At 34.3% G+C, this 20,473-nt stretch overlaps 1 protein-coding gene across 2 annotated transcripts in view; it reads left to right on the top strand.

Annotated features, from left to right (window-relative positions):
- LOC134142056 (neurabin-1-like) overlaps positions 1–20,268 on the top strand; it is a 49,861-nt gene extending 29,593 nt beyond the window's left edge. Inside the window, exons 14-19 of one of the 2 annotated variants that reach the window (XM_062578791.1) lie at positions 3,810–3,894; positions 5,083–5,154; positions 5,685–5,883; positions 10,528–10,644; positions 16,912–17,100; positions 18,692–20,268. In XM_062578791.1, the coding sequence (XP_062434775.1) occupies positions 3,810–3,894; positions 5,083–5,154; positions 5,685–5,883; positions 10,528–10,644; positions 16,912–17,100; positions 18,692–18,859 (830 nt within the window). In that variant the 3' untranslated portion in view covers positions 18,860–20,268. The remainder of the gene's footprint in view (positions 1–3,809; positions 3,895–5,082; positions 5,155–5,684; positions 5,884–10,527; positions 10,645–16,911; positions 17,101–18,691) is intronic. The other variant, XM_062578792.1, reaches the window with a different exon arrangement.
- The last annotated feature ends 205 nt before the right edge of the window (positions 20,269–20,473 follow it).

Here is a 20,473-nt window from a genome sequence, read left to right as displayed (position 1 = left end):
TTTTAAAGTATTGGTTGCTCTTTCTTTTAGCTATTCCTGGTGATTAATTTTACACTTTGTAATTAGGTGAGTTTGCATGAGATGTAGTAAAAGGAGCAAAGTGTTTAAAATGATTCAGAAGTGAAAATGATAATGACAGTAATTAGTAAGGCCTTGAGACTATAATTTGCAAGATTTTGAACATTTTCGAAGTATGTTAAAACTGGACTCACTTCCAAGTAATCTCAGGTATGAGCCCTCCAATCTGGATGTGAGGTTGATAAACTTTCTAGTGTTGGCTCTACCTAATGTATGGATCTGTTTAAAATGGTTTGTATTTGCTGTCCAGTTAGTCAGTGCTTCTTCCTTGGATTAAGAATATCTGTTGATAACTGTGTGGAAATGGCGCCACATTCCTAATCTCTTTTGCCAGACACTAATGAAATAATGTCATCTGTGTTAAGATGCATTTGAGATAATAATAAACAGCTCTAAAAGAGTCAAATGTATAGCCAAGACAAGTGCTGAGAGCAGGGCCCTTCAAATGTCTGAATCTGGTGTAGGACCCATTTTCATCACACCTAGTTTAAAAAAAAAAAGTGTAGTAGAAAAGCATGAAAATTCTAATTGCTATCAATATAAAACTGGAAATTTCTTATTTACTTTGTATTCGTGTACATATTTATCAGGCAGTATCAGTGCATTGTTCTCCTCCCAGTTGGAAGGCAAGAATTTGTTGAATATTTAGCTCTTCGGAAAATACTACCAGATATTAACAGAACTGTTTGATAGTTTAAATAAATGCTACATCTGTGTCTTTCATGTGAATACTTGATTGCTGTGGCTACTGAAAGTTTTTGTTAAAATCTTGCACTTATTTGAGTTCAGCCTCGTTTCTTCAAGATATACAGATATCTGCATAAATATTTGCATTGTCTTCATTAATATTTTCATTATCTTCAGTTTATCACTACTTGAAAACTTTAAGTATCAGAGTACACCAAAGTGTGAAGTAAAATACAAATGTAAAGAAACAATTCTAAAACACAAATTTCACTTATACTGTCATAGGAGTAGATCAGATTTTCTTCCAGGGTGAGCGGTTGCATTGCATAATAGGTACAGTATGGTTTTTATTAGATGAGTTAAGGAAAACAAAGTATTTTGCAAAGACTGTGTAACTAGAAGTTTCTTTTAAAGTATATTTTGATATCCACAGAAAGCAGATAACTTCATTGTGAAGGTCTCATCTAAAATGTTCCCCTGGAATAAGAACTGTTTCAGTTAGTTACAGAAAGGAGTAGGTCAAACTCAGCTTGGTAACAGTTCAAGCCTGAAATTCTAAAGAATCTAAATATAAGCTGTAGTGAGCTAAGTTATTGTCTGTGGATAATCAGTAAGGGTCTTAGCATATTTCTGTGAATTGCTATAATTTTATGTGGAAATGTATCAGACAGTAAGTTTGACTGGTTTCCTGATTCCCAGAAAAGTTCAGCATTGGCTTCATGTTTCCACATATGACCAGGTGTTTAAACAAGATCATGGATTTGGAACATTTTGGGAATTACTGCATTGTTCATCTCATCCTCTTAGGATATTTTTCACTGGGAACAGACTAAAAGGATTATAATATAGTCACTACTAGGTATTTAATAAAAATATTTTTTCTCATAGAAATAATTTAAAGGAACTTAGATTACGTATTGTTAATGCATATTTTTCTACTTCAACAAATGAGCATGTTATATCAAGGTAGATTATAATTACTTATAAAAGTCTTTTCAAATTATGGATTTGTTTTCTACTTAATTATATACAGTCATAGGGTATTAAAATTTTTCCTGACAGCTGAAGCATTGCAAATATTTTCTTAAAATTGGCAGAGTTGCTGGAAGAGGAAATTAATGCAGTAGGTCAGAGACAAATATTAGTATCAAAAATTCCTTCTTTGTAAGCAAAATGATACTAAATGCTACTTTTGGTTAGAGTGTTGTTGTCTAACATAATTTAAATATATACCTATTATTTTATTGAAATAATCCTTTATATTATCTTCCCATCCATTCATGTATCAGTCGGTATTTAGCCTACTATACTATGTTTTAGAAATTAGCTCTTTTTAAATATTACCCCTGGAGAGAGAGGGAGAAGCAAATGTCAGTATTAAAACTTGTTACAAATTCATTCTTCTGTCCTGCATTTGAGTTGACAGGAAAAATAGTCCATTTGACTGGTAGATATAATTTGTTAGAAGTTAGGTATTGTACAAAATTAAACAATTGGATAAAGTTGTGTGGTTAGTCAGAAATTATTGAAGGGACAAGCTAGAAAACAAAAGGTGAGGAAAAAATCCCAAATATTCAACATGTAAGCTTCAAGATAATCATGATATGCTTCAAAAAGCAATGTAGCAGGTAGGGTGGAGAGGAATTGCCCTCAGTTGCATAGTAGACCCAGATTTTCATTTTTTTAAGATCCCTGAAGGCACATATACATGCAACTTTGTTCATGTCTTAAAGTCGTCTTTTTTTTTTTTTTTTTTTTGAAGACAGAGCCTAAAACCTGTTTTGTCTCATGAAAAAGTATACTGTAGCCTTTTCATAGGTGTCATAGTTACCTGAAACACCTGATTCCAGTGTGCAACATGAAAACACAAATCTGAGAGTTTAAAAGGAAGAACATTCAGGACTTGGAGACCCATGAGAAAAGATTGTGATGTTTAAGTTTGTCACTTAATTTCACTTAAAATTTGAACAGTTGGAGTTGAACATGCTTCTCCTTGTGAATAGTTGGATCCCAGCAGGTTGTTTTCCAGTTTTGTAAATACTTGGAGAAAACTCAGGCTTGCTGGAAATTTCCAACCCCTTGGAATAAGTGTTTCTGTCGGCTTAAGACAAAAAGCTATTACTGGGACATGTCACTTGGATTCTTGTTCCTTTGGAATACTCAGTTTGCATACTATTTTCTAAGAAACTCAACTTGTTAAATTTGCTGTCTGCTCTCCAGGCACTGACTGTCATGTTGGTAAGGTGCACATGCAGTAAGTAGCAGTATATGCACATAAGGCATGCTACAACTAACTAGTGTAGGCTAGCTTTGGACCAGACTGAGGGGAAACGCAAAAGAGAACATCTTTGTATATCTATGATGCTTAAAACATAATAAAGGACAATTAATTGCTGTATTTTCTTGAATGTTGCTTTAAATTAAGTTTCTTTCATGCTTCTCATACTAGTTAGTGTATTTTGAAGCTTATATTTTGCAAAAGAAAATACTTCTAAAATCATCTCAAGCTATTGTAACCCATTCAAATAAAATATTGATGGTGGTTTTAGGATGGCAGTAGGATTGGCTTTTTTTTTTTTTTTTTTTTTTTTTGTCATCTTGTAGGTAATATAGAATTACTATTTATCAAAAGCAATACTTTCGATCACTCATAGGCAACTGTTATACTGGCATTAGTCAACAACACAGAAGAATGTCTTCCCAGTATGATGGGAAGATGTCATAGAGAGTAACTTAGGTCCATGTAGCTCTAGTATTTTTGGACAGTATTTGAAAAGGTGAATGTGAATTAGACTCAGGTATTAGTAGCTAGCTTACTTGGAAGCATCTGTGTTTCATTCAAAGTTAGGTTCAGCTCATTTGGTTAGAGCGTGGTGCTCATAATGACAAGGTTGTGGGTTCAGTCCCTGCATAGGCCGCTCTTTTTGAGGGTTGGACTAGATGATCTCCAGAGGTCCCTTCCAACCTTACCAATTCTGTGATACTTGGAACTTGCAATTATTTTAGATTAACAGTTTTGTTTTTCACTCATTTACAAAAAACAGAAGATAAGAAAAATGAGGACAAGACAATAGAAACAAATGAAGGAACATCATCAGGGAAGTCTAAAAGGCGATTTCCAGATTTTGGGTAAGACTTTATTCATGTTCATTTGAAAATAAATGGCTTTCAGTGTTACTTGTGGAGAGTAACATGTTCTCTGAATGAAAACTATTGAGGAAATCCTGTTATGATACCTCATAGCAACAGCACAGGACAGAGTTCTTCCTTGGGTTCATAATGTCACACTCATATTTTTGCAATGTTTTTGTGTTTGCTTGGTTTGGCCTTTTTTTTTTTTTTTTTTTTTATTATTATTATTATTATTATTATTTCCCCCCTCCAAAGACTTCTTTGAGGGTTATAGATGGGATAATTTAAGGTAAAACAAACTAAACTTTCAATAAAGTTTTTATCTAAATACAGCATTTGTCTAGGAATTAATGAGCTTGTATTCTTAAGTTTTCATATTCATATGTAGTTTTATGTGAAGTTATTTTTGAAGCCTAGACTCCACATGGTATGTCCTGCTGAAGTTTTAGTCTAAAGTAGATGCATGTAATTCCTACAACAGAGGTGTTACTACATAGCACTTGGCTACAGTACCTGCTTTCTGAGAAGTTCTTGGAGGCAGGCAGTAATAATGAGAAATTTTCTGAATTTCATTTAGAAGATTAGAATGGGAACAGGCAGAAACAAAGCTGGAAGCTGCATATATTCTGGAAGGCCAGTATGTGATAACTGAACTCTAGGCAGTTGAGAAAATAATTGCTAAATTTTGCAAGAAGTCTTGCTCCCTCTTCTTTACCAGGTATAAAGCTCATTGAAGTCAGATAACATCAAAAAAGACTTAGATGAGTACTATAACAAATCATGTAGTGTGAAGAGAATAATCAACTTATTTCACATACAGAGAGGCTGTTATTTGTTCAGTCCCTCTGTACATGCACATTTATATAGCAATAAAATTGTGTTCTTCTTGTAGATTGTATCTACTGGATCTTAAGCTTCTTTGGGCATTTTTTGTATTTATTTTGATTATATGTGCTCTTTGAAAGGTATTTTCAGAATTCTTCCATAGTTCTTAAATGAAATATGATAACAATACAACTTCAATTACATGCATAATCTACATAAACTGTAATTTCTTTGTGAATCAACAGAAATGTGGCATTTGGTAACTATTGAAACTGATGTAAAAAAAGATATGTTTAGCTCACTGATAAAAATGTCACTGTGTAAGTGTAAACACTGTATAATTTTTTTTTTCTGCTTTAGAGGATTACGGAAATCTGGGGGCAAGGGCAAGAAACAAGAAAAAGAAAATCTGAGAGGTTCTCTTGATAGCAGGTAGTGTTGGTTTTGTTCTTTAAATAAATAAATACTGCATTCTTAAAATTTTAAACCCCCAAAATTGAAATTGTCATTGCTACATGACATTAAGGTACATCCAAGTATAACAGCAGTGAAGTTCTAAAAGACTAATATGTTAACTTGGAGATGAGTTTCTAATCTCATTAAATAAGAAAATAGCATAGAATAAGAAGAATGATATAGAGGGAAAGAGAAAACATTTTGAAGTGACGTATAGTAGTGGCTTATATTATAAGAAAAATAAATTCTACCCAGTCTTAGATTTAAAAAATATATTTTGCTTAGGATAGCTAATGTTGGGTAAATTAAAGTTGCAGGTATTTGAAACTGGTAAATTGTTTTGAGAAATACTGCAAAAGCACCTCAGCTTCTGTTGTTCAGTAACCCACATTATTTTGTATGTATATTTGAAGGCAAGTATGAATTTTCATTTTAAATATCAACTGTGCCTTGAAACATGTACGGTGAGGATTTTTTTTTAACATAATTTTATCTACTTATTTCAGAGGTTCCAGAGAACTGTTGGATGACTCTGGCAACAATCTATCTGCATCAGATTCAGATTCCCCTGTACCTACCTGTATGCCTTTCTCTTGGTTTGGAGACAGTCACAAAGAGCCTCAGGTTTCTAGTAGTAGCCTGCACTTTACTCAAAGTGGACAGGACAGTTTATTTGAACAGGGTCAAGAGAAAAACAAAAGCAAGGTAAGATGAATAGCTTGTGTTTTGAATATTTAAGTGTTGCATCTTGTACTTGGAATTGATGACTTAGTCCTTGATCACATCACCTCTTTACAAATATGGCTGCAGAAGCTTGGGACTTTACCACCCTTTTGGCAGAAGTCACCACCTCAGGAGTAGAGGTTGTAATAGTACTCCATTACCTCCCACTTGGTTTAGGCATCAGTGGAGGCTATTCCGGCTGAAGTAGCATCTATGGAACAATCACACTGAGGGGTTTTGTTGTGGTGGTGGTGGTTTTTTGTTTGTTTGTTTGTTTTTCCTCCAGTGCCTCTGCAATGTTAAAAACAATGCTAACTTTAGAACAGTATCATTTTAAGAACCAAATCCATTTCCCTTGTGAACATTAGAACACAGGCTAATACTCAGACTAAGTATACATGGGTAGAGATCAGCTACTGAGACAGCCGGCCGACGAGCCCTTACCATAGTGGTAAGGGTACCAGGTAGGTGGATGAACAGAGCATTTTGTTTTTCAGAGTGTTCTTTTTTCCCTAGAGGAACTGGTATTGAAAACTGAGAGGAACATATTTAGAACTCTTCTAGAAAATTACTACCAGGTATCTGATAATGTTTTAATAAGTTAAAGCCTTTTAACTAGTTATTTTAAACAAGTTTAACTAAGCAATTCAATATATAATTATAAAGTTGCTGTCTTTACAGTTCAGACTATTTGGAAGAAGTGGTTGTGAGAAGTGACAACATCTATGATGCCTCATTTTGTAGCTTTCTTTACCTGTTGACAGTTTTAGGATTAAAAAAGTGAAAGTGCCCTCAAGTAATGCTTGTGTTGACTAAATAATTTGTTAAAGCCTATTTCCATTTAGACTATTCTTGACGGTCTTATTTACTTACCTTCACTTGTTTCCTTTCGATTTTGTTAGAATCAAAATTGTATCCATGTTAGGAACCTCACAAACTAAGTTCATTCTTAATTTTCACGCTTTTTCTTCTCTTTGTCTAAAATACCCTTTTATTTTTTTCTTCTTGCTCTGTATTATTAGAGAGGGGTGTGAAGCTTACCTAGAAGAGAGATTTTCCAGGCAGTATTCAGTGAAGTGACTGATATTTTACAAAGATAGTAGATCGGAATGAGCTAACTTTCCATGCTTCCAAATGCTGATTGCACTGTAATACCATTTAAAAAATACTTTCTGTTTTCTTAATGAGAATTTACAATGGCCATCACAGATAAAAGGTGCCTGTATACATAATGTTTGAGTTTACAAATAATACAGTAATTGATTTTAGAACCACACAATAACTTACTATACTACAAGAACTTCAGAAATGTAGAAAATTTTTAATCTCTTAAGTAGAACCATACTTTACAGAATACTATTAAGTGTGTGTGTGACTTTTATACAATTACAGTTTCTCTGTCTTTCATGTCAAAGCATGTGGTGGCCAAAGGTTGTTTCCTTATATGGGCCAAAGATTTGATAATTGTATGATCCTTGTTGAAGGGCATATGCATCTATTTTGAGGTATATTTTTAATTAAATAGGAGTGCATAGCTGATCCCTTCATAGGCTGTAGCAAAGCTATTGAGAAATGTTTGTTACGTAGATAAACATTCAGTGGCTTAGCTTTCAAAGAGCTGCTGGTTCGGGAGAGTCCCTTCTTCTCTTCTTCATTCCTTCTTCCTATCTGATTAAAACAATTCAGAGGATAGTGGAAGTCCCACTGCTGTGTTGTCACTATAAACACCTGTAATGTGCTGAAGCACCCCTTTTGTGTTTATACAGATGCTTTTGTCAGCAATAAAAAATGCATGAAACTTACTGGGTTGGGTCCTCTCTTTTCCTTTCCATGATATCCTGAAATAATACTCTTTTTTTCTTTTCTCTTTATATATTTTATCCAAGCTGATTATCACTTTAACCTTCCAGCTGGTTTCTTGCCCACTGTTTTATTTTTTGCTTCCCTCTCATGCTTCTGTATGTAATTGCTGCTTGCTGTTCTTTTCTTTGCCTTAGTGCCAGTTGCAAACCAGCTGCTTGAAGCATATAGTAGTCTTCAGCTATCTGGCTGCTTTGCAAAGGGGTAGAAAGCTGACCCTGAATCTTTAACAGATTCTCATATGTTAATTGATCCCAAACTCACACTCTGCCTCTCTCCACCTCTCCAAGGTCAGATTTTACTTTGCAACATTTGGGGGTTTTTGTTACAGCTGGTAATGCAACAGCAGCTACTGCTTCAGTCAATGACTAATCTTCGTACTTTTTAACCTGCAGTTTATCACTAAGCTTGCATTACAGTAACAAGGCTTTGGCAGGTAAACATCACTGTGATAAGACATTAAAACTGGGAAAGAAATGTGGCTGACTACCCAGCAACGAATATTATTACTAAAACAACATGACAGAAAGGCCAAAATCGTATTTCCAGAATTTAAGGGAAGCATATTTCTTTTAGTTGACATTAGTTCAATAATGTTTATTGCTCTTGTGTCTGTAGTATCTCATATGATCAGATGAAAGCTTTTTTTAAAGAGTAGGTAAAAGTGGAAACCCTGAAATAAGATTTTTTTTCATGTAAGAATCCCTATTCTTGCACTGAAGTATTGTGTGTAACTTCTGAACTGTGTTTTAATATTAATGGTGCAAGGACTGTAATTATATTTTAACTGTTTTCTGTACCTAAAAAAATTTCCTCTGAAAGATACTGCATCTGTGAAGATTTTTTTTCTTAAAAAGCCACTGAAGTTATTCTTCAAAAATTCATTATAAGTTTGTGAAGTAATGAATCAACTTCTTGTTGCTTGAGAAAACTAGAAACACAAGAAACAACTTGTGATTTGAGTGTTTGCAACTGTTCAGTCTTCTGGGATTGATAAATTAGACAGTCCTTGGACTTGTTAGCATTTTTTTGAAGCATTTTCTCTCGCAACATAAATTAGTGGGAATGCTGCTAGTTTAAATCAAAAGTGTGCAAAGTGTATTCATTGCATTTGATTGTATGCTTCAGTGAATTCCTACTTTTTAAATGATGAGAAGAGAATTGCGCATAGAAATTTGGCTGGCTTTAAAGCCAGCTGACCTGTGTACTGTGTGTTTCAGGTGGTTTTTGTTTTCTTATCAGACTTGCTGTGAAGTTTTCAGGTGCAGCTTCTGTTTGGGAGTCTTATTTGTTCTTAGTGTTTTTATTTTGCTTTGTTTTCATGGAGTCTTTAGCTTTTACAGCTAGAGTAATGAGTCACAGGCTGGTCTGAGGACTTGCCTGAGGTCATACAATTAGTGGCAGCTGGCTAAATTTAAACCCAGGTCCTTCTACTTTTAGATGCCAAGGTGCACAGATCCAGTTGCTTCCTTAAAAAACAAACTGAGTGTGATAACTGAATGTAAACAGTAAATGCTGTGAAGATTTTAGCATTATTCCAGTATGATAGTATTTATATTAATTATATTTCTAACCAGCAATTTACTTTGTTACATACACTTTTAAAATTATTTTAATAGTATGTTTATTCAATTATAAAAGATGATATTCTTCAGAATTTTAATTTCAGAGCAGAACTTTGTCTTGAAAATAATTTATTCAAGCTGTCAGATTGTGTAATTACTGTAGAAGTAACAACTTCAAGCTATTTTTGTAAAGGCAGCTGAATAATTAACTTTTTAAAACTGTTCAGCTTTTTTAGTGTTTTTACAATATTTAGAACTTCATTTTTAAAGATGATTTTTTACATACCTTGATAGAGTCCATTTATTTAAAAAAAATAGATGTATTTTACATCTACATGATAGTTTTCCTATCAGCATGATTTTTGGATAGCATGACTCTGTGCCTTGAATGTAGTCACCTCAAAATTGAACTACACAGCAATACAGTACAATATTTTAAATCTGAATTTAAATTTCAGAGCTCTCAGATCCTGTGTGTAGGTAAACTCTGCATGTTCTACACTGGAACTAATTAATTTAAGCCCTAATCTGCAAACTGCTGGAAGCTCCTTGCTCTTCCAGTTCTCAGGCTGTCTTTATGTGACAGATATTATCTGCTGCACTGTCCATTACAGTCACATGAAGTCTGGACAAATGCAAAGTCTAAACCTTGTTCTAATTTTTAGAAATTTCCCAAAATAGTATCCATATCAAGAGAATGTGAAAGTTCATAAAAGATCAGGACTTAGATTTTTGTCTCATTGCTGGAACGACACTTTTTGAAGCCCATTTCATAGTGCTTGTGCAGTGGTTTCAGTTGTATACAAACTCCAACATGAATAATTCCCCAACTGAATTTTAAGTCGCTTCACACTGTGTGTGGTAAGCCTGTTGAAAGCATAACCCACTGTATTTGCTTATGTACTTTCACACAACTTGAGGTTATGACTGATACTCCACATAAGATGCTGTTATTGCGGATATTACTTTAGATTTACTGTCATATTTGTGAACTCAGAAAATTAAAAAGAAAGCAAGCCAAACTCCTGATGTAGAGACATGTGTTTCGTATGTGTTTCATATGTGATCTAAAGAAAAGTGAATAGTAGTAGTAGTAGTAGTAGTAGTATTTTATTTTATTTTGCCAAAAACCAACTGGAATGTCACCTTATGCTTTTCCGAGGGGGTGAGTTAATAAAACATTATTTCCACTTGTTTGCAGAGTAGAATTGTCATAGATGATACATACCATAGCAAGCCAAGTTGTGAACTTTCAGGGTTAGTGACAGAACCAAATCTGTCAGGTCGTTCACACACTTTAACCTTCTCTTCAAATGAGGTGAGTTTCAAAGTGTGTATATGTGTCTTGTTGATGTTGTTGTTCACACCACAGTCTGTTTAACAGAACAAGTTTTGTTTAATGTGAAGCTAGAAGGGTTTTTCCATATTTTGTGTTGAAGAATATGATAAAAAATTCAAAGCTGTTACTGTGAATTAAGGACATAGACTGAAAGATGCCATATGAGATTCTGTGTTCTGTTTTTAGTTACATCTTAAAAATTGGAATAAATTTGGTGTGACCAAATTGCAATTCTTAATTATAAATATAAGATGCTCGTGTTACAATAACCTGAATAGTTTATTGTGTGAATGAAAACTACAGTGTTTTTCACCTTGCCCTCACACCAGTGCAGATATGTGCTAAGCTAAACTTGTTATTTGTCTTATTTTTTAAAAATAAAAACAAAACAAAACAAAAAAAAAAGCCACCTTCAGGATAAAGTTGTTCTGGCATGTAGCTGGAAAGCTATATTTGAAAATCAGTGTTCATTCTCCCGGCAGAACCATCTCCTTTGCCCACAGCTGAAACCTGAAATCCATATTTTTATAACATTCTAAGTTTTTGTCTCGTTCATTGTCTGACTGGTAGGCATCTTTATAAATGAAATGCCTTATAGACTAGGGAGGGGATCATTAAAAGCTGAGCACCATCATCTTCCAGAAACGTGTTGGCAAAGGGCTGGTCAAACTGGTAGTAATAATGTTGGGGGGGGGGGAATGGTGGGCTATCTTAAATCAAGCTTTGAATGGTGTTTGTGTTGCTAAACTTTCAAGCAATATAGATCATAAGATACTACCAAAGCCTTAAATTATTGCCTTAAATGCTGCTGTTTCATTAACGTTACAACTTCACTTAATCTCTGATTCTAAAATTTCAACAAAAGTTGCCTTTTGCCAACTGTGTATGTGTGAAGCAATTGTTAAGCCTATTTTGTCATAGACTAGTTTGATTTTAGTGTTGTCTCTAGTTTGTATGTTGTTTATATGCATGAGCAATGAAAGTTTTTTGCAGCTTTTTAGTAATTGTGTTGATTATCAGAGTCTGTTCCAGGGATAATGATAAAAACTGAGCTTGTTTCTCTTTTGGGCAGGAAAGGGTGTGAACAAAACCAGGTAGCTGAGGAGGAAGGGGAAGGTTGGTTGTTTTGGAGCATGTTTACAGCTTTTCAGTCTCTGAGAGTGCAGGTTATCATGCTTTTAGTGAGGCAATGTTGTTAACTTGCTCTTTGCTAATCCACTCAGTAGCTATGGAAGTGGGCTAAAGGTTCAATAATTGCTTTTGAATTACTCCTAACTGACTCTTAAAATTCTTTGGTTAATATGTGTATAGTTGAGGCTTAGAAAAAATAAGTAATAAATCTTGATCATTCTTAGAGCAATTCTGGATATTTAAAATTCCTAATTTAATGACCCTTCACAGGCAGAATTTCTTTCCCTTGTTTGTTGTTTGGATGAGTTTAGAAATACCCGTCAGGGATCTTGTTAGCCCGTATAACACCCCGTGCTCTCAGAGGAACAACTAGGGATGGCAACACCTCTTGGAGAGCGGAGCAGCGCTTCAGCCTGCCTCTACTGAGCAGAAACTCGCAGGCAGTTTGGGGTAGTTTGCTAGGAGCCGGCTAGGTAGAGCAAAGGCACCTCCGCCGTATTCAGCTTCTCAGCTCCTCATCTGAGTTGTTAGCAAGCTCTAGCTGGTATCCCTCTAATCCTTTTTAAAAATTTTAATCTGTTATTGATATGAAGGCATTTGGGTATTTTCCTTTTTCTTTTTCTTTTTTTTTTTTTATTTTCTTTTCTCTCTCATCTTTTTTTTTTTTTTGTGATAATATATTTTAGTATTTCTGTCCTTACTTACTTTCTGAACTGCCAGCACTTCTATGTGGTAGAACATATTTCCTCTCTCATATTTTCTTTTTTCCTGAGCAGTTTTAGTTCTGCTTTCTGAATTCATGGTTGATTGTTTTTTCCTTGGAGAGGGTGGGGGGGGGTTGTTTTGGGGACTGTTCCTTTGATGTACAAACACCATGGGACAGCCCTTTGCCTCTGGAAGGTAGACAACTGAAAAAATGATTTACAGGTGTTACTTAATAATCCATAAGCATCACTTGAAGTCAATGTTCATTTCACTCTTCTGTGTTTTTCATAAAGTAAAAGTCTGCCTACCCTATAAGCTGTTTTCTCCATAGTGGAGATAAGGTTGGCACTGATTGTACTGTTACAATTAGTTATTTGTGAATCTTCTAATAAAAATGTAGCTCTCCTTAAATAGTACTTGAATAGATAATGGTATTATCCTGAACTGCATCTTCTTCCAACTTAAAGCAACCAAATATAGTAGAATCCAAGGGAGAAATGCTAAATATCTGTTTCCAGATTTCTCGTTGCAGTTGTGAATTGAAGTGGGAATGGTATTAGAATATCTGAAATGCCTTGAGTTTGGTATTATGCTAAATCAACAGAAAAGTGAGGAGGCTTAGACAGTGAATTCTGTTAATAGTCTCTTAATGACATTCCTCATGTTATCCTCTTCTTTATTAGATTAGAAAAATGGCTTATTCCTCAAAATAGCCAAGACTATGTTTTTTCCTTTGTGCAGTAGTGAAAATTACAATAATAGGGGATTAGATCTTTTTTTTTTTTTTTTTTTTTTTTTTTTTAACCTTTATGAGGAGATGATGTCTAAGTCTTTTAATACATGTTCAATTTTTGGTACTACTTTTTCTGATGTTAGCTTTAAAGAATGAATGGGTTAGGTTGTCTTCTAAAATACTGCTTTTTATTTAAAATAAATACCAACAGGCAGTTAATGTAATGGTAAAAAACCTTTCTTAATATTAAAGGACTACCAGAAAATAAAATAGGTTCTGACCCTCTTGCACTTTGGCCAGAAATAAGCTGCATCTCATTAGCTGAGAATCCTGAATGCTTTAGAAACTGTCAGCTGGAAGTCAATAGAGCCTAGGGCTTTACTAATTTGAAATATAAGGAGTTTGCTGGTGACTGATGTGCCAAAAGTCTAAGTGAAATTAGTAGCACAGTTTAGAAGAGTCCTTAGTGGTACAGTCTGTGATGAGCTGCTCGAATGTTGCTTGGAGGAAGTGATGCAAAGAGCCCCTCGTGTTTCTGTAAGGGAAACACATTCTCCTGAAATGAATGAACCTGGGTCTGTTTAACATGAATATTCCTTCTTAAATATTGATGTTCTAAAATCACAGAAGTGAGGTTGCTGCATAGCTAACATAGTTTAAATAAAATTTAAAACCAGTAGTGAGTTCCAGCTGAGGAATATACATTTTACATGTTTTTCAGTATATCTGACTTTTATGGTTCTGGTAATATATTTTGGTGTTTTCTTGTCTATTCTGACACGCACATGATTCTGAGATTCAGGTCAAACTTGAAGTGCAAAAGTTTCCTAATTCTTGTGTATAACTCATGAGCAATTGCTAGTGTGAGACAAAATAAACCTACCAGTTTCCAATAGACTTGAAAGTGTATGATTCATAAGACTTAGTGGGTCATACAAAATGCTGTTGGCTTAGTGCTGATGGTTTTCAATGTAGATAGGCTGCAAAACTGATTAACAAATATTTAAATTACTATCGTTGTTGGCCTTAGCCATGTCCATACTTCTTATTTGTAGCTATCTGTGAAGATGACTCTGAATATGACAGTTCATAAATTTATTTTAAGAATCTTCTAGATTTAGAATGTTCTGCAAATAATTTTAATCCTGATGAACATCAATTACAATAGTTTTTAATGACAAAGACATTATTATTATTATTATTGCCACAAATCAAGCTTCTGTCCTACTGATATATATTTTGATGTTACAGCATCAGGTTGAGGGGTACGAGACTCAAGCAGACAATGACAAAGACACTGTTTTTTAAAGCAAACAGGTGTTTTCAAATTTTGTTAGTAATTTATACAATGACTTTTATTTCTGTATGCCAAGCATCTCAGCTTGGATAGGAAACTTGCTGTGCCACAGTTGTCTTGATACAAATGCTGCAGAAATTACTTCAGGCAAAACCTCCTCTAAACCAGCAGGTTTAGAGGACCTGCCAGCAGGTCAAGGGAGGTGGTCCTCCCCCTCTACTCAGCCCTGGTGAGGCCACACCTGGAGTGCTGTGTCCAGTGCTGGGCTCCCCAGGGCAAGAGAGATGGAGCTACTGGAGTGAGTCCAGCAAAGGGCCACTAAGATGGTTAAGGAACTAGGGCAAATGGAAGATGGAGCCATACACTTTTCAGTGGTGTCCAGTGACAGGACAAGAGGCAACAGTCACTTTCTCACTGTGAGGGTGACTAAGCACTGGAACAGGTTGCCCAGAGAGGTTGTGGAATCTCCCTTCTTGGAAGTGGTCAAAAGTCATCTGGATAAGGTCCTGGACAGCCTGCTCTATGTGGCCCTGCTTGAGCAGGGGAATTGGACTAGATGATCTTCAAAGGTCTCTTCCAACCTCAACCATTCTGTGATCCAGTGTGATGCTGTGAAACCTCTTTGTTATTTTGTGGAAGTTGCTATTCTTTTGCACATCAGCAATTTGAGTGTGTTCACATTTATGTCTGCATTGGCATTTTAATTTGGATTTGGAGTTCACTTCAGAATCTCTTCATTGTCTCCACTTAACCTTTCTTTGATTTATCTTGGAAATCAAACTAGAAGATACACTCTGAAAATGCACCTGATACGTTTCAGCTGCTAATGGGCACTGAATCTGTAGGACCAGACTGTATAGTTCTTCTGAAGTAAAAATTATTTGATATGCATATGGTATGGATTTCAGGGCCTCAGCACAAACTGCTTACTCTACAAATCTGTTTGTATTTATCTATACTACCTCATAAAATAACCACTGTCCTGTGTTTCATGGACTAGGAAAAGCAAAAGAGATTCTAATTGGGTAGTCTTCTAACACATCTGAAATTTAAATTTAATATTTATTTCAACTCACATGCTTTACTGTTCCATTTTAACCTCCTGGATCCAGTTTATTATATAATCATATATCATATTTTACAAGCTTAAGTCTCTCAATCTTTTACTTGTAATTTGCTGGAATTACTGAGGTGTACTCCATTTTCCCACATTTTCTAGCAAAGGAGATGGATTTTGTGAGATCCTCAGTTTTTGGAGCTTTAGTTCACTTGAAACTTGCAAGGTTACTTCTCAAATCCATCAGTACATTGACATTTACTTCCATATTCCCTCTTTACAAATGACATTCATATAAGCTCACTGGAAGCAGTAGTATATTTTTGGATTAGTATCTGTTTTGCAAGTATCTTTGATATAGAGTGGAAGTTACCTAGAGAGCTTTTGGAATATAAGTTTAATGCAGCCTGTACTAGGTCATGAGTAGTGAGAGATCATTTCGGATAGTTAATAAAGGTTCAAGCCACTCTGATGTCTCTCTGATTCAGCTCTCACACTAGAATTTCTTCTTTATAGAGATTGAGCTCTGTTTTATGTAGCTTTTCATTTGTGATGAAGTAATAAAGTGCTTCAGGACTAGCAGCTGTACCTTTCTCCCCTTGGAGGCCAACTGAAAATGAAGCAAGGAGCTTCAAAAGCTCTGAGAACTGGGAAGTGTATTTTTAGTGGAATACTACAAGCTCTGATGCTTCTCAAATGGACTTCTAAGAGAAGACTTAACTCTTTCACCTAATCCTATCACATCAACATTTTAAAAGGTCTACATGGTAGAAGTATACCAAATCTAGAAAAACTGTAGTTGAACTGTTACCAGATTTAGTGAATACTAGCATTGTTTTTAATTCCCATTTTTCTTCACTTGAAAATATCATGTAATACCGTTTAAGTGCTACTTCTTAGCGCTGTGTAAGATAGCATCTAATATTAGGATTGAGCTACCTTGGCTGACTGAGGAATCTTGTTCATTGTTTTAGATACATTAAGCCAGACTTGAGCAAAACTTCTGCCATTTTGTGAGAACAGGTTTCATGAAGATCATATTTCTTAGAGAAAACTGTACGTGTTCTGGATTTCTGTCTTAATTTGCGTTGGATGTTATTGTGTGGTGTCCACTTGTTTATAAGAACCCACTAGGCAAACTCACTATAAGATGTAATCTCAAAAACACAAGTAATTTTGAAGCTTTGCACTGTAGAAATTCTAGACTATGTTTAAAAATGCATTTTGTTACCCAGACTCAACAGGCAACCTAAATTCAACATATAGTCAAGTAAATCAGTTATCATTTTTTATTACTTACGGTGACTCTTCTCAATTGGTTAGGCATTAGATGATGAATTTGCAACAACAGGAAAACAAAATCAATGGCACAGTAGACCTATTTCTGAATGGACAACCCAGCAAGTATGCCACTGGTTAATGGGAATGAACATGGAGCAGTATATTACAGAGTTTACAGCTATGAACATAGACGGACAGCAGTTGATGCAGCTTGATAGTGATAAGTTAAAGGTATGTGGCTATTCCAGTATGCATCTGTAATCTGTAATTTCAGTGCTTACTCAGATGTTTTTACCCATGAAGTCTTTCTAGTTTCTTGTCTTCATGAATTTTTAGAGATAGAATTATGGTTTTAAAACACAATATACTGATCAATGAGAATTTAATAATTGAGATTCCTATTTTTTTCGTTAGGAAAATATAAAATATTTTGTCCTTGTTGGTAGCTTGAGGAAGTTTGGATTTTTGGGTTTTTTTTTTTTTTTTTTTATAAGTAATTCCCACAAGAGGCTTGATAAGTTTATAACCCATCTCAGCATAAGGTGAAGAAAACAAGATCCAGTACAATAGTATACAATAGACATATACACTATATTTCCTTTATGTTGCTAAATAAACGTGTCTTTGGATGCAGAGAAAATACTTGACTGAAGTTTGTCACATGAATATTTATAATTTGAGAAACTTGTGATGTTGATGCTTAAAATTTGATTTACACTTAATGTCACTAGGAGTTCTGTAGTGTTGTAGCACCATCTTGTCACTTGAAATCAGATACTGCCATCTGCTGATCTAAAAATCAAAGTGCGCTGACTATGCATTGAATACTTGCTTATTTTAAAATGAACATGTGTCCAGTTAATGCAAAATATAGACAACACTGTGCAAAAGTAGACAAAAGGAAAAGTAGCCTTTGTATGGGAGATGAGTTAAAGATGAGCAATGACAGGCAGGCTAAGGAGTAGCATATCGAGTAAGTTAGCATACTACATATTGATAAAAATGATTAATCTTGAAAAAGTAGATAGTCACAATTTTAATGGTACATCATCAAAGAAATATCTCTGAAATCTGATCATTTACAGTACATAGGTCTTGTTACCAAGAAGCTTCATTGGCTCACTGTTGACATAACTCATTAATGTATGTGGAAGAAAAAATTTTGAGCTACTATTGTGTTGTGGGGGGGATTTTTGTCTTTAAGTAGTGTCACTTTCTCAAGAGTAGCAGGAAGAAGCAAAAAACAGTTGAGGTTTTGGGTTGTTTTTCACAGTATTAAGTTTTTATGGGTGGTTATTGGAGTTTTTTCATTCCCTGAGTTACCTTTTATTTGCTATGCAATTTCAAAAGAAACGTGAGCTTTCTGGAATCTGCGTTCATGGACTGGATTTTTCTCAAGCAGTTAAAAACTACAGCTGACTGATCTGAGTTCAGCAACCTTCCTAGGTTACAAAAAAAGGTAGTTAACAAAAGTTAAACGGTGGTTAGAGAATATGAATCACTGCTGTATAAAAGAAGCTATGAAAATATTTTTGAATGATTACTTTTCTTAGTATGTTACTTAATAGAAATTTTCACATGTCTATCTGTATGTAAAATGCAATGAGAAGCTGTTATTTTACAGCTAAAGAAGAGTAGACCACCTTTTCCTTATTACTTTTGCTACGGAGATGATCATTAATGATGCCCTTGAGGACTTAGTCTGTTTATCATGCAGCAAAGTGAACAACCCTTTCTTAAACTGTTGGTGCTGAAGCAATATGCTTTGAAGTTTAAAAAATATATATATAGTAACAAAGTCCTTTTCTTTTTTCTCCCAAAGGCTTTAGGAGTTTCCAGTCAAAATGACCGATCAACAATAAAGAAAAAAATTAAGGATATTAAAAAAACACAAGAAAAACTGGAAAAACAGAAGGAAAAAGTACAAAAGAAGGAGCGAGAAGTTCGCAAGAGTGGCAGAGGGGTAACCACTCTTGAATCAAGCTGCTAAAATGACCCGATTTATTCTTAGCACAGGCTTGCTTCATCTTGAAGTTCAGCAGACTTGTATATAATTGTACAATTGAGGGAGGAAGGAAAGTGCAACAGTCTAACATGGTAGGGCTTGGGGTTTTTTTACTTTTTAGTAATAGTCCCTCCCCATTACAACCCATTGAAATGAAATAAATGTTTTCAGTATTTTTATTCCTAGTTGACTCTGCCAGTACTAATAGACAATAACTTAACTTTCTGCCTTAAGTGCTATTTGTGCTTTTAAGACTGATTAAGAAACAAACCACATACCCTTTTCATTAAATTTGATAGATGTTTGTGGAGAATAGACTATTGAATTAAAAATCATTCCAATATTAGTCAACTGGCATTTGATATAGAGTTGAATTTGATATAGGGACAATAGAAAAATCCTGCCAACAAATTCAGTCTGTGACAGTCTGTCTATCTGTTGCCACTAAAGTTGTATAGTAAAAATTAAGTTTAAGAAAACAGTAATGTCAAATTAATTTAAAAAAGAAAGCATGTATTTCAAATTTATGAAATTTTTTCTTTGAGTTCTTGTATTTCTCAGAGATTGTCCTTTCCTTTTTTTATTTTAAATCCACTGTAGTAACACATTGTTTTGAATTCCATGTGTTGCAGTTTACTGAGAAAATAACCAGAAATATTAAGTAGTTTTTATAAACTACTTATGTTAATTAAAACATTAAATTTTCTGTACACTACCCTGTATGGTGTTGGGACAAAGTTTAAACATATAAATAAGATCTTTTTTAACCTATTTTTCCTAAATAATACCTAGTTTTATAGATTTATGCTATGAATAAGATCAATTTGCAATACATGTATTTCTCTTTTCTACTTGCTATTTTTGCGGACCAAATTTATATATTTGCTAATTTTAAACTATGCTGTTTTTCAAACTTAAAATACTGAGGGAAAAATTGTAGGGAAAATTATCACTGGAGCACTGGGTGTCTGCATTGTATTTAAGTGTTTGATTGTAGACTGCAGATTATTTCTCTTTAAAGGAGGATTTGATTCCCACAATAGTTTAGAAAATGAATTGATGTTTGTATATTTACATACTGTCTTATGGAGATACTGCAACAGCACTTCATTAATTAGATTATTTCAGAAACATTAAGTAAATGTATAAATTCCATCATAGAGTGGACTAGAACAAAAATAATTCATTTATGTGGACCAAGTTCTCCTTTAAATCTATGGACTGTTTTTCATTTTAATTAAATGAATGAACTTCCCAATTGGTGTTTCACTTTTTTTTTTTGTTTTTTTATTTTTTTTTTTTATAAATACTGTCTTTTCTGAATTTCAGTAAAAGGATTGTGTGGAAATGCTCCTGAACACCACGCATTTCCAAAATAAAGGTTAAAAAATCTTGGTGGTAATGACTCCTAAACAGAAGTTCTATTTGCAGTTCTATGCATTAAGAAACAATTATTTTGTCAAGATTTAACTCTTACTTTTTTACAGTGGATTTGAATTCGTACTTAAATCTTACAGACCTTGAGCCAGCAAGGAGAAGCTGCCCTACTGATAGAAGAGAATTAGGAAAAATATGGACTGGTCAGATCTTTAGGGTCGT

This window comes from Rhea pennata, chromosome 6 (genome assembly GCF_028389875.1).
Source record: "Rhea pennata isolate bPtePen1 chromosome 6, bPtePen1.pri, whole genome shotgun sequence".
NCBI lineage: Eukaryota > Metazoa > Chordata > Aves > Rheiformes > Rheidae > Rhea > Rhea pennata.
This window is presented reverse-complemented; position numbering and strand designations above follow the sequence as displayed.